This window comes from Myotis brandtii, unplaced genomic scaffold (genome assembly GCF_000412655.1).
Source record: "Myotis brandtii unplaced genomic scaffold, ASM41265v1 scaffold229, whole genome shotgun sequence".
In the NCBI taxonomy this organism is placed as follows: Eukaryota; Metazoa; Chordata; class Mammalia; order Chiroptera; family Vespertilionidae; genus Myotis; species Myotis brandtii.
This window is the reverse complement of record NW_005358611.1, coordinates 298,381-311,787: the sequence shown is the minus strand read 5'-3', so window position 1 is coordinate 311,787 and position 13,407 is coordinate 298,381. Positions and strand designations below refer to the sequence as shown.

Genomic DNA, 13,407 nt, shown 5'->3' with positions numbered 1-13,407 from the left:
TTTGGGGCAATTAATCTGGCCATTGTGTGTAGATTGATGGTGAACAGACATCATTAACATAATTTTGTAGTAGTTTTGATAAGACCCCAATAATGACTAGAACAAGGGTGACATCAGTAACAGGGAGGCATGGGGTGAGTCCAAGGTAAATAGGATGGCTAACCGTTTTGATAATCAGATGGTCCTGGGTTATACCTGATATTAATAGTACCTCTGCTGGCTTTCACATGTTTAATGGTTTGGACATCAAATGGTAACTCTAAAGGTAGATTTGCTTTAGAGTTGATAGCACTTGCTAACTGCTAAATTTAGGGGAGAGAGGGATGTTGGCCATGTATATATACAACATACACACACACACACACACACACATATACATATAATTTTTAGAAATTTTTAGAAGTTCTTATGACTATTAAATTTTTCTTTTTGAGACTTAAACAGACAATTCTCTTATCTGAATGCCACAATCAAGTCTTACATGTTTAAAATCCCTATTTTTGTTTTGTTTTGTCTTTTTGTTGTTGTTGTCAATCCTCACCCAAGGATATTTTTTTCCATTGATTTTTAGAGAGAGTGGAAGGGAGGGAGGGGAGAGAGAGAAACAGAAGCATCATTGTGAGACGCTTCGACCTGGGCTAGAGATCAAACTTTTGCAACCCAGGTAACATGCCCTAGACTGGGAATTGAGCACTCAACCCTTTGGTGTGTGGGCTGATGCTGTAACCACTGAGCACACCAATCAGGGCTGTTTCTGGTCTTAATGAATACATTTGAGCTTTGAAATCTTTAACAAAATAATAGATGCTAAAGAGAACATACTATATTTACTCTCATCTAACATTTTCCTTTATTCCATTTTAAAAAGCCTTTTAGGAGAACTTTAATAAATCAGTGCAACTTATATTTAAAAATTCCGAGTAGAAATGCAGCCAGTGTCAGCTGAGTATCCCATGTATCCACGTGCCCTCAGTGAGAGAGCAGTCTTCGGTGTCAGCACCAGTGGTTCCCAGATCTTCCTAATTGAAGCAGGTGGCTAGAGTCACGATGTCTCTTTTAAGGCTGGAGCGTGGATGTGGCTCTGATGTATGTGGACCACCTTAAGTGCTCTTGCTCTGTTTCCATATATAGGCAGAGGGAGAAGACAGCCTGAAGAAGATGCAGCTGATGGAGCTTGCGATTCTGAATGGCACCTACAGAGATGCCAACATTAAATCACGTAAGAACGCGACCGGGGCCAGGCCGACAGCATCTCGGCTGTTTGTCCACAAAGCTTTCTCCTTTGGTGGCGTAACATGAACAGTTCAAACAAAGTGAGGAGTTGAAATGATTGTAACTGGATATGGACCCCACAGCCCCACTTTACTGCTTAATGAATTATGGACACACTCCTTGGTTTTATTTTGTTCCAGCATGTCTTTTAAGTTCTAAAAGGTTTATGAACTTTATTCTTTTAATGAAATTTCAACTTCTAAATATAAGAGTGTAATGAAATTTTCTGTGTTGTTAACTACAGATTTAAGGCTTCTAGCTTATTTTGTTACATTTATGAAAAGGACAAAAAAATGCAAAGCTTTTTGAGAGTCAGTTGGGAGTGTGTGCGTGCAGCGACCCTCCTGTCTCACTCTGTCCCTTCGGCATGTCCCCCAGTGGTTTAGGCAATGCTTTGCGTTCACGGAGGGCAGTAGTGATAACTGTTTTAGCCCCATTTCCCCCTTTCGTTGTATTTGTGCATGCTCTCATAAATGCGTTGAGGATTGCTTTTTTATATTTAAAATGAAATCCTGTAAAATTTTTATTTTTGAGAAAATCTAAGGATAAATTACTAATATTACTAATTTTTTTAAATATAAACAACCTGTTGGGTTTAGAAGTATTTGCTTTACCAATAGTTGGCTTCCATTTACTTCCAAGAATGGGTCTGTTAGGAATGGAACGTTCACTATGCAAGGTGAGCACAAGTAGGTTTACAATGGTATACGCGAAATAGCTTATTCTTGTACTATTATTTATTATTGTATTATTTCCCATACGAACAACTATAAACCTACTTGTGCCCCACCCTGTGTTGTTTTTCTCTGAGAAGTTAATTCCTACATATGCAGGAACTTGATATATAAGTCGTGGTTAGTTGGCTTACTTAATACAATAAAAACGATTCTTTAATTTGAAACTGAAGCTACTCTATTAGAAATTATAGCAAAACTGTTTCTGGGGACTCCAATTACAAAATTTTTTTTTCAACATTTTTTAATGCAACTTTTGTGCTTCTGCATGCACCTTTTTAGCCTCATGAGATCTTAAAAACATAGACATATCACATACATGCACTAAATATAACCTATTTTAATGGTCTCTCTCTCTTTTTTAACAGTGGCTTTTAGTTTTTGCACATTTGTTCTTAATCACATTGGGAAAGGGAAAGCCGTTTGCAGTTGATTGGTGTGCTTGGGCGTTGTGTGTGACCAGCGCATGTACTAATGATTTCCTTTTATTTTTCTTCTTTCCTGCTTTTTTCTTTCTTTTTCCTACTCCCTCTCATTTCCTGTATTTACACTGCTTTCTCTGTACTTCCTTCTAAATTTCTTTGCTTACTGTAGCAGCCCTTGCCTTTTCTCTTGCAGCAACAGCCCAGGCTGCTCCAAGGATTATTACTGGGCCTGCGCCTGTTCTCCCACCAGCTGCCCTGCGCACCCCGACGCCAGCTGGCCCTACCATAATGCCTTTGATCAGACAAATACAGACCGCGGTCATGCCAAATGGAACTCCTCACCCCACTGCTGCAATAGTTCCTCCGGGGCCTGAAGCTGGTTTAATCTACACACCCTACGAATACCCCTACACGTTGGCACCAGCTACGTCAATCCTTGAGTACCCTATTGAACCTAGCGGCGTATTAGGTAAGTTGTTTTCTCTGTGTGGTTAACATGTTTCTTCAAAATGTTTTCTGCCCCAGACTTTGAAATTATTATATCAGTTTTAGAGAGACAAGTTTCCATTAGGAAAGACTGAAGACTAAATTTTGTTTCAGCCCCCCATAAGGGTTCTCCTTTTAAATAATTGCATCTTAGATTTGTTCAGATTTGCTTTGGTATCTCAGATTCGCTCTGGATGGGTACATTTGAACATTACAAACAGGAAATACTTTTCACATTTGACATCACTGACCCTAGCCACTGGCATAGTCTCTCCTTCAGTTTTGCCACAAAGTCAGATTCTTTTCGTCTCAGAGATTTCTTTAATTGTGAGCTAAATTTTAATTACCCATGTGGAAATATTTTGAGATTTTAAAAACTGCTATAATTGTATGTATTTTCTAATATTTGTGATAACTTAAAATATGAAAGGGTCCCAGTGAATAGCTACATTCAGGTTTTTGTAGTTCTTCTCTTTTGAAGTCCAGGTTAATGTTAAACATAAGAGAACTCCTCATTTCATAGCACGGTTGGAATTGATAAGTAAATACCAAATCACTGCAGTAGAATCCCTCTTGAGGCAAAAATTAAGGTCATACTATAAACGCTCCGTTTTACATGAACAAAAGTGGTGGTTGGAAGACATTACTGACGCCTTTTCTTTATAGAGTGGATTGAAATGCCAGTCATGCCTGATATTTCAGCCCATTGACTTGCGGACGAAGGACTAGAGCGCAGCAGCTGTTGTAACACGACCAGTCACTGTGGAGCAGGCTGCTTCCATGCTGCCCTTTGTGTTACAGACAGAATCTGAATCCTCTTTCCTTGAATGGTGTATGACCTTGGTGCTGCTTGCATGCTCTTGACTTGTAGGACTTTGATCTTTTAAGGTGTTTTTTTCCAGCATTCATATTGACTCACAAAATTTGAAAGCCTTTAATGAACCCGGACAAAGATTTAAACTTGAAAATTCATTGTTCTATTAAAGCCACAACATTGTATGTTATCTGTGTGTGTGCATGCACTCAAGTGCCTTCTGTTTCATGAGCAGATACATTTTATTGTACATGTCTTCGGTTATCTCTAAACATTGTATAAAGTATTCCAGGTCAGAATTATACCATAGAACTGTTTATGAAAGGCTTGTTTCTGTTGCACATTTCTTGAAGCATTTTTAAAATAACATGTAACATATAACCTGTTTACGTCTTCTGTTCTGTTAACGCTCTGTCCTGCGGCCCCATGCCTGCTCCTTCCCCAGAGCTCCTCTCTGCTGCACGCACAGCGTCTGTTGGAGGAGTTGGACTGTTGCTTCCTGCAAGGCTGGCGCTCTCAGCCACCAGCTGCTGCTCCAGCTCCGAGCAGGGTCTCACTGAGCTTGCCTCGAGGCATTAGACTCGTAGTGATCACTTACCTGAAATGTCAAGGGATGATGGACCAGTTTACTGCTTAGAAACAACAAGGGGCACTGCAGAGTGTTTCTCATTGTAAAGCAATGTATTTTTGGTTGTGCTGGGAAATTTTTATTTGTAATACTTAATTCTTAGACTGACAAAAGCAGAACATACCGATACCTAATTGGCAATCATAAGATGAATAATAATGAGTACTAAATGAGAAAAATCCATTATGATCGATTTTATTTCTCGCTTTGCCACCTAAGCAGTAAAACATGATAATGATTGACCATTGGAGAATTGAGAAAATTACTTCAAATTGCTGTTATAGTAAATTTGCACACAGATAACATGCATGCTCTATATCAAGTCTCACATCATACTATTTTAAAATAAGCAGTGCCCTTCAAAACAGATGCAGACATGTGTGTTGGTGGTAGTGAGGAGATTGGTAATAGCATCAAATCTTCATTGGTGACTAATTTTTAATTCCCTTCCTTTTATCTTCAGGTATGGCTTTCCCAACGAAAGGCTAAGAATTCAAGAACGGTCTTAACTGAACCCTCATCAGATCTGAATTTAACAAATGCTTAGTCTCAGCAGCCGGGGGGAGGGAAGCTTAGCCTAGCAGTCAGTGACTTACTTGCACTTTTGCACACTGATAGAAAGCAAACGTATGCTATTAATTTGGTTTAGTCTATAATCTTACAAAATAACGGTAATTTATAAAGGAGTGTATAGTAGTATACTGACTGCTAAGTGTACTATACTGTTTGCTTTACTAATCACCTAATTCATTGCAGTTCATACTTATTGACTCAAAGTTTAAAACCACAATCTGTAGGCTTTAAGAATTGCTTATAAACCTTTTTAAGTGATAAACTCTGGAAGCGGTCTTAAGGTTAGCAAGTAATTGTCAGTATTAAACATGGCATTATTTTTCATCCTGCTGCAAGAAAGGCACTTCAGTGAATATGTGACTAGTAAAGCTTCAAGGTTGGAACTAGTGGAGTTCATGAAGTACTGTGACTTGGGATTGTAAATGAATGGATGACATAGGTTAAGGCCAAGATGTTTGAAGTGAATGCAATATTAATAGGCGCATATATACGCAACATATTATGGTTAATTTTAAAACTACTGTGCCTTAACGTGTTTCTTAAAACGAAATTTTTGTAGTAAATGAACATTTGAAATCCATTTTGATAAACCTGCTGTTAATGTTTGTTTTCTTTTCCCTTGTGAATGTTTTCTAACTTTGTCTTGGTGATTGCAATTTAACTAGGTGCGGTGGCTACTAAAGTTCGAAGGCACGATATGCGTGTCCATCCTTACCAAAGGATTGTGACCGCAGACCGAGGTTAGTTTAGTTCTGCAGTTCTTGTCTATGAGAAATGCGTGGGGTGTCCATACCATTTGCAACACCACACCTGATGGGGAAATGTGTACCTGCTTACTGCACAGCGTTTCCTTTCCTCTTCTAAATTAATTTATGATCATCGACAGATTGAAGGGTTGGGTTTTTTGTTTTTTTTTTCTCCCTTGATGTTTTAACTTATTGAATTCTATTAGTATGTACTATGATTTATTCTTACTACAACATAAATTAGTCCATTTGGGGAGCTATTAAATTTTGTTTTCATCTTAACTATTTTCAGTAAAAATTTTTGCTAAAAGTTACCTTTTAATTATTTTGAAATTTTGGGTTGGTTTTGCAAAATGAACAGAGCGGATGGTGCTTTAATGAGAGAAGTAAAGGAATATATGCCTCCTGTGTTCTTTTGGAGAAAACTGAAGATTTAGTTTCCCATTTTCCTTTTTAATAAGATATTTGAGCCACTGTATAAACATGAGGTTAAACATGTCAAGTACTCAGCTGAACTCAGCAAAGTAAGGACTGTGAAGCTAACTTTGATGCAGTTGGATCTTTTATAAGTCAGAAAATCAGTTCCCTTTTCTTCTTATGTTTTATTCCAAAATGGATCCTTTGATTTTTGTCATTTGCTGCTAAAATATATTATCTAAACGTAAACTATCTCTTGAAGTTCTGTGGTGGCATGAACCCAGCTGTTTGAATACTTTCTTTGACTAACCTGTGACTGGAAAATAAGTCTTCATTTTTCTCCTTTTCAACATTTGTAATTTGTGTCCTGTATATGCCCTTGGACCCTTTTATAAATTATTTATTTTTATTGAGGAGTGATATTTTCGGTTTATTGACATTGAATTATTTTTCTGAGCTTGAAATCACAAAGCAAGAAATCTGAAGCAAGGTAGAAGAGGACTTTTACAAGCTTTATTTATGGCACATTTATTACCTACTGATGAAGTTGCTCTAACTATCGGATACTGGTGGGGAAAAGTAATGGATTACACTCCAATTCTACATCTTAGATGAACTTGTGAGAGGCCTGCCTGCTTCGCATGGTTATCTTGTATACGGATGATAAGTATTGGACACAGCTGTTGTCCTCATCAGAATAAAATACCTTTCCAAAGATATCGACCATCTGTGTTTAGCATCATATATGATTAAAGAGCCTTGAAGACTTTTAACTAATACGTTACTTGTAGTGATTGTTTAATGAACAAAGTAAATAGGCCCCCAAGCTCAGTGATCCTCTGTGAAGACCACACCCCTGTGAGTGTGGCATGTACAAGTGTGTCCTGCTGGCACCAGAGCAAGTCCCTTAGTGAAGGAGGACATTTTCAAAAAGCAAAAATACCATTTAGATTTAAAGAATCCAGATAATTCCATGAGTAATTTGAAGCTTTTCCCCATAGTTATTGCCTGAAATAGTTATGAGTATTTTAAAGTAGTTTGTCTTTTGTTAACCTTTTATTCCCCTTTGAGATTTTCATAATTTTGTTTTAACATAATAATTATTGGCCTACTCAATACTCCAGTACCTTAAGATAGTTGAAAATATTAGGAAGATTCTATTGTATTTCAAAACAAGAACACATTCCATGCATGGCTCTTTTGTAGTTATAAGTGTTTTGATTAGTCTTGTCACTGTTTTTATTCAAAATGCAATGTCAGCAAACCGAAATGCTACCTTTTCTCCCTCTTTCTAAATAACAGAATACTCTGTATACTCTTGTACTGTCACTGTATGCACTCGGGTCTGAGGGAGATGTCTGGAGTCCTTCATTTAAATTATTTTATGATACTACTGTTTTCTCTATTTTTGAGGTTTTTTTTTATTATTCTTTTAATCTTTTGAAGGAAAGATTAATATGTGTTCACTTAATACAAGGAAATTCAGCCCTTGGACCTGTAACCATGTAATTCTATATGAGCATTTAGAGTATGGCATGGTTGACAAATACCTAGTTCTTTACTAAAAATAAGCCCACCTCTACACATTTCAGAACTGAATTCGAAGCCTATAAAAGACCAACTGATGTTTTAGTTGAAATGAACCATAAGTGATTTTGCACAGTTGACACACCTGTGTGTACTGTCGAGGCCAGGACTGGGCAGAGGATGTACTGGAGGTGTACTGGTTACAGAAATGGTGCTGTGCTTTGTCTATGGATTCCACATTCAAAATACATGAGGGTTTTTCTGAATAATAATTTTACAAAATCCATTATTTACACAATTTCTATAAGAAACAATACAATTTTAAACAAAAATTTAGTTAATATAAAAATGCTTTAAGATTCTGTATTTCTGGAATACCTATGGAATCGTAGGATTACATGTGAAATATTTATTTTCTTCTTTGATTATGAAATAGCCGCTTTTATTTTAAATAAAATTCTATTTTTAAGCAGTTCAAGGAAGATTTGGTCACACTGAAGACACTATTTTTGTAGTATTTATAAACTATCCTACAATGATAGACCATAGAAAGCACTTTTGTTACATGAGGGTAAACCAGTCGATTACGTAGATCATTTAACTCTGTGAAGCCGAGACCTTACTGGGTTTTGATTTACGAAGTGGCACAGACTCTACCTTTGCACTGAAGTATTTTGTATCTCCTCTGCCATAGTCACAGTGGCAACAGTACAGAAATTTCTATCAAACCTCAGAATATAGTAGAAATAACTAAGCTGTTGAATGAGTCTTAAAAATCATACTACTGTTAAGTGGACCAAGTTTGGTGAAGCAGAGTGTGACAGAGGTTGACTAAGGAAGGAACAACTCAAGGACATTGGGGACGATAACTTTTCCACTTGAGAACTACTTTATGTTTTACTGTAATTTTTAAAAAAAATTTTTGTTCTGTTTGTTATTTTGCAGAAGAAAATAGTATTTACAGGTGGCTTCTTTTAAAATATATAAAGCAGGAATGTATATGAAATGTCAGATTTTATTGTATTTGCAGAGAATTAGCTTTGAAATCGAGTAAAGAAAGCTGTAGTTTTAAAATGCCTTATTGGTATCAATTAGAAATTTCTTCTATTTTTTGATGTACTTAGAGCTTTTTGAGTATAGAATTTTAAATGGCAGGATTTTACAGTGTTTACATGCAAGTGCATTTTATAAGTGTCCTATATGTGTAAAATAGTATTTCCAACTGGAAAGTGTTGGCTAGCACAGAAGGCCTGGCCTTTTCCTGGTTCCCATGATGTTGCCTACACTGCTACACTCCAGTTTAGTACTGCTTTGTATCATGAGGCCAAGAAATTCCATGTTGTTTGTAAATAGAACATTGAAAAAGCAATAAACATTTATTGAACAAAAGAAACCTTGTTTGGCCCAGAGTTTATGTTGAACCAAATTGTTCATAGAAATTTAAATTTCTTTAGATTCATTTCTGTTAATCACCAGTTATTAATAATCACCTCCATCATTAATAGCTGCTTTAATGCTTGCATCTGAGAGAATACTAATGCTTAGTAGCAGTCAGATCCTGATAATGCACTGACTGTTCCAGAGTTCTGTATACGGACTATCCATTGTCGTCGTTCTCAGTTCCCTTCATCGAGCTACTAACTATTAGTTGTTAGTTATATTTTATTTCTATTTTTTCCTGTTAACAGTTTTTTTGTGGGAGAGGGCTCTCCTTCATTTGTTCAAATCATGATGTGAAATTGTCATGATTTTTATTGTATTCTGTAGATGGTGTCAATCAGTTCGTCAGAATTACACATGCTTTTTTTTTTTATTAGTTGTGATTAGTTTTTCATGTTGTCATTAAGCCGTCACTAGCTGAGACTAATCTCTTCTCTATCTTTTCTTTTCTTTTTTTTTTTTGTTTTGTTTTTTGTTTCTAACCACCCAGCCGCCACCGGCAACTAACCTATGACCTTCTGACCTCTGAACTCTTCACCCAATGATGACCTGACCATGCCTGCCTGCTGATCAGTTAACTGGTAATCGCCTTTGCTTGCCTGTCGTCAGTGCAGCGAGCTGAGGCACTTGTCCGTTCGTCTTACCATCTAACCAAACAAAAGACAAAGAAATTGTTGTCCTCCAACTCAGCTTTTGGTTTTTGTTGTTATTTTTTTCCTGTTTGGGTGAAAATGGTTCTAGAACCTGCACTGAAGTAGTAAAGCAATAAGGCCCAATTCATCCCACAGCACTGATCATCTTTCCATGCCCCACCCTAAGCGAACGGTAAGAAGGCCTCCCTTCTGGAGGGAGGCAGACGGCCCTGAACTACTCAGTGACAGGCGGTTACTGTGAGGGACTTCCTAGGAGCCCTTTCCTCATAGCGAGTCCAGCTCTGAATGTACTGTGTGGTGATGCATCATGCATGAACCTTCGGTCAGGGATGTCAGTGGTGAAGCGATTTCACAAGTATTCAAAATTTGATATGCTGTTTAGTCACTACAGTGCCCTCAAAGGGCAGCATCGCAGCCTTTTATGTTGCCTGCCAAATTGGAAGTATCGGGAGTGTGCCATGAGAGAAAAACTTGAGGAATTTTGAAAAGTAATGCAAAGAACAAAACTGCAACACTATTTTTAAAAAGATAAATATCTGAGTTAAAATTACTGAACCTTTATTTTACAGCTCCTTAAAAACATACGAGAACAAGGTACATGCATTATGTGTCACATTACTGGGCAAACTGTTCAAATATTTTTTTTAAACCTCCCTGTATAGAAAAAAATCATTAAGGATGTAAAAGCCATGCTTGCCTATTTGCTGTATACATGTAATGAAATTGTAGATAAAGTGTAGTGCATTGAAACAAATGAACAAAAAGTAGATACTTTTACTATACAAGGGTGCTGGTGCAGAAAAAATATATATATTTTTGGAAATGTAGCATTTTATACTTTCAAGTGTTATAAAAAAAAAAAGAAAAAGAACAAAGAAACCCTTTATTTCATTAAATGATTTTTTCTGGTGGTTGTCAAGAAACAAAAGACCAAAAGAGCCTTTTTGTCTTTCTTTTTTATTTTTTAAGTATTGGAATAAGTCTAAAGAAAAGGAAGTGCCTTATTTTTCTTCATGGTCATTTAGTCAAGTGTCTCGTAAGATCAGCTCCTCCCTCAGAATACAAGTTAATGCATGTTACTCAGTCGCCCAGTATGTGAAAGAAGATGTGAGGGAGACAGATGAGTTGATGGTTTGAATTTTATAATTTTTGCCACTTTACCTTGATACAAATTTGCCAAATCTGATACTGTGAAAAAAATGGATAATTTTTCTAATGCCTGACACATAAGTTTTGAAACATTCTTTTAAAATCATAATTGATTGCTTTTGATTATTGCAATATTTAATGTTACCCCAAAGGACTCTGAGATAAAAACTGGTTTGAACATCAGTTTACAGACAGAATTCGAGCTCTTTTTTTATTCGGAGACGAGGGTGTGTAATTGGCCCAGACTTGATCAGACTTCTCTCTGCCACACCAGGTCCCGGGGCAGTCTCTCCCCTGCTGGTTTTACTAACCTAGTCTGCCCACACACACCCCAACACACTTTTTTTTAACTTTAAAAGATTGTGAAAAACTAGCATCATTGTGCACATGTACAAGTACTCCAGCTACATCGGAGTTGAAGCTTCCAGTTTCTCATGAAGTTCAGTTAGTGCTGTAGCTGAAGTGGTTTGTGCACAGAGCCTACATCTATCTAAACCCTCAATTAACTGCTCAGTACCAGGCGTGGCAAATATCAAGGGGCAGTGGGTCCCCAGCTCCTCAGCTCGTCCCTCCTACGTACCTGCACAGTCAAGGTCAGCAGCAGCTCAGTGAGCGCCCGCGGTGACCCGCACCCTCTCTCCCTCGGAACCGGTTCAGTTCATTTACTATGCAATAGACTCATTGTTTCTAGCCGCCAGCTTCTGTGTCATGTGCCACTGCTTCGTCTTTCTGTTACACAGACAGTTGTTTTGATTTATTTACAATATGTGCTGTGCCATTTTGATTTTGATTTTGGTTGGTTGGTTGAATAAATTTGCGACACTCAAACACTTGAGGTGATAGTAGTTTAAAAACAATACCAGTATTTGATCCAGTTTCATCTCAGCTGTGTTATACCTGGACATTTTAGATGTTTATCAAAGGTCTTTTATGGGGAAGAAAGAAAATGTATGAAATAGATGTGTGACATTTATGAGTAATGTTGGCTCTGAGCAAACTTTTGAAAACTTAGTTGAAACAATTTTGGATCAACTAAAAATAAGCATGACTTTTGAAATCTCTGAATGCCTTGGTTCTCAGTATTATCATTCTTTATTGAATTTATTTCTTATTAAAATATGTAGTTTTTAAGACTTTTTTTGACAGTATTATGTAATTTTCTAGCGTGGGTAGATGGGAGTGTCGCTTGTATGTTACCGTACAGCTGACATGTATTTTTGTCTGTTCTTTATTATCTTAGTAGTTTCATGCTATGTATGTACCATAACCAACCTATTGCCTATGAGAAACATGTAAGATAATGTATTTACAGCCATTGTTACAAGTTTATAATGTATTTTTCTATCTTGTTTTATATGTATGTTATATAACATTCAAAAAGAATTTTTTTCTTGATTGAGAAAAGGATACAAAATGCAAAATCCACAATTTTGATAACTGAAAATTGCCAATTGTTTTGCAGTACTTTATTATATTGGGTGTCTTGTCTTTCTTGGGCTTTTTAGTTAGCTAATGAATGAATACATTAGATACTTTTGGGTTTTAGTTGGGATTTTACATAGCTTGCGTTTTAATTCTTTGGTTCTTTGCTGTTTCTATTAACCCATGGCATTATTTTAATAAATGTTATAATACCAACCTACTAACTCTGGACTTCGTCTGTTTATTAACCTTTACGTGTTTAATTGAAATAGACAAATAAAGACAAAAGAATGTCAAGTCTTTAGTTACTGGACTAACCCTGAGGAACGTGACCACAGATAACACAGCGTGACTTGTGTTTGTGTTTGTCAGCTGACAGTTCCGCACACTACGTTACAATGGCTTTGTTATTCTTTCACTTTGCGGGGTGTGGGGGGGTAGGTGCCAGTAGAGATGGGAACAGAGTAGCTTTGGTGTGAGGCAGTCTTCTAGTCTTGCCACTTGCCTTTGGGCCTCTGCATTACTAATTCCACACTTTATCTTTTCTTCTCCAAAATAATCACTGTCTGCTCCCAGCATTGAAGGGAAAGAAGTTCATTGTCATTATCTAGCCCAGTGATGGCAAACCTATGACATGCGTGTCAGAAGTGACACGCGAACTCATTTTTTTTTGGTTGATTTTTCTTTGTTAAATGGCATTTAAATATATAAAATAAATATCAAAAATATAAGTCTTTGTTTTACTATGGTTGCAAATATCCAAAAATTTCTATATGTGACACGGCACCAGAGTTAAGTTAGGGTTTTTCAAAATGCTGACATGCCGAGCTCAAAAGGTTCGCCATCACTGATCTAGCCCAAGAAACCAGTTTGATTCTTTGTTGAACCATTTCTTGTCATTTCTGCAAGTAGGTAGTGTTATGTTTACATCACAAAGCAAAGAATCTGCTGATGTTTTGTCATTTTAATTGGACATTGGGGGCACTCAGCAGGGGTAAAGCCAAAGGCAGCACAGCTGGATGCTCAGTCCCCAGGGTCCCTCCCTCCCTCCCTCCCTCCCTCCTTCCTCTGGGTGCAGTCAATACAGGAAGTTGGCAGGGGAGGGGGGTGGTTAGGAAACG

At 37.1% G+C, this 13,407-nt stretch overlaps 1 protein-coding gene across 10 annotated transcripts in view; it reads left to right on the top strand.

Annotated features, from left to right (window-relative positions):
• QKI (QKI, KH domain containing, RNA binding) overlaps positions 1 to 12,510 on the top strand; it is a 115,773-nt gene extending 103,263 nt beyond the window's left edge. For 5 of the 10 annotated variants that reach the window (XM_014539779.1, XM_014539781.1, XM_014539773.1 and 2 more), the window contains exons 5-8: positions 1,132 to 1,219; positions 2,601 to 2,900; positions 5,598 to 5,672; positions 9,553 to 12,510. In XM_014539779.1, the coding sequence (XP_014395265.1) occupies positions 1,132 to 1,219; positions 2,601 to 2,900; positions 5,598 to 5,672; positions 9,553 to 9,569 (480 nt within the window). In that variant the 3' untranslated portion in view covers positions 9,570 to 12,510. Of the gene's footprint in view, positions 1 to 1,131; positions 1,220 to 2,600; positions 2,901 to 3,583; positions 9,016 to 9,552 lie in introns of those variants that run through there. The other 5 variants (XM_014539774.1, XM_014539778.1, XM_014539775.1 and 2 more) reach the window with 5 other exon arrangements.
• Positions 12,511 to 13,407: the final 897 nt, after the last annotated feature.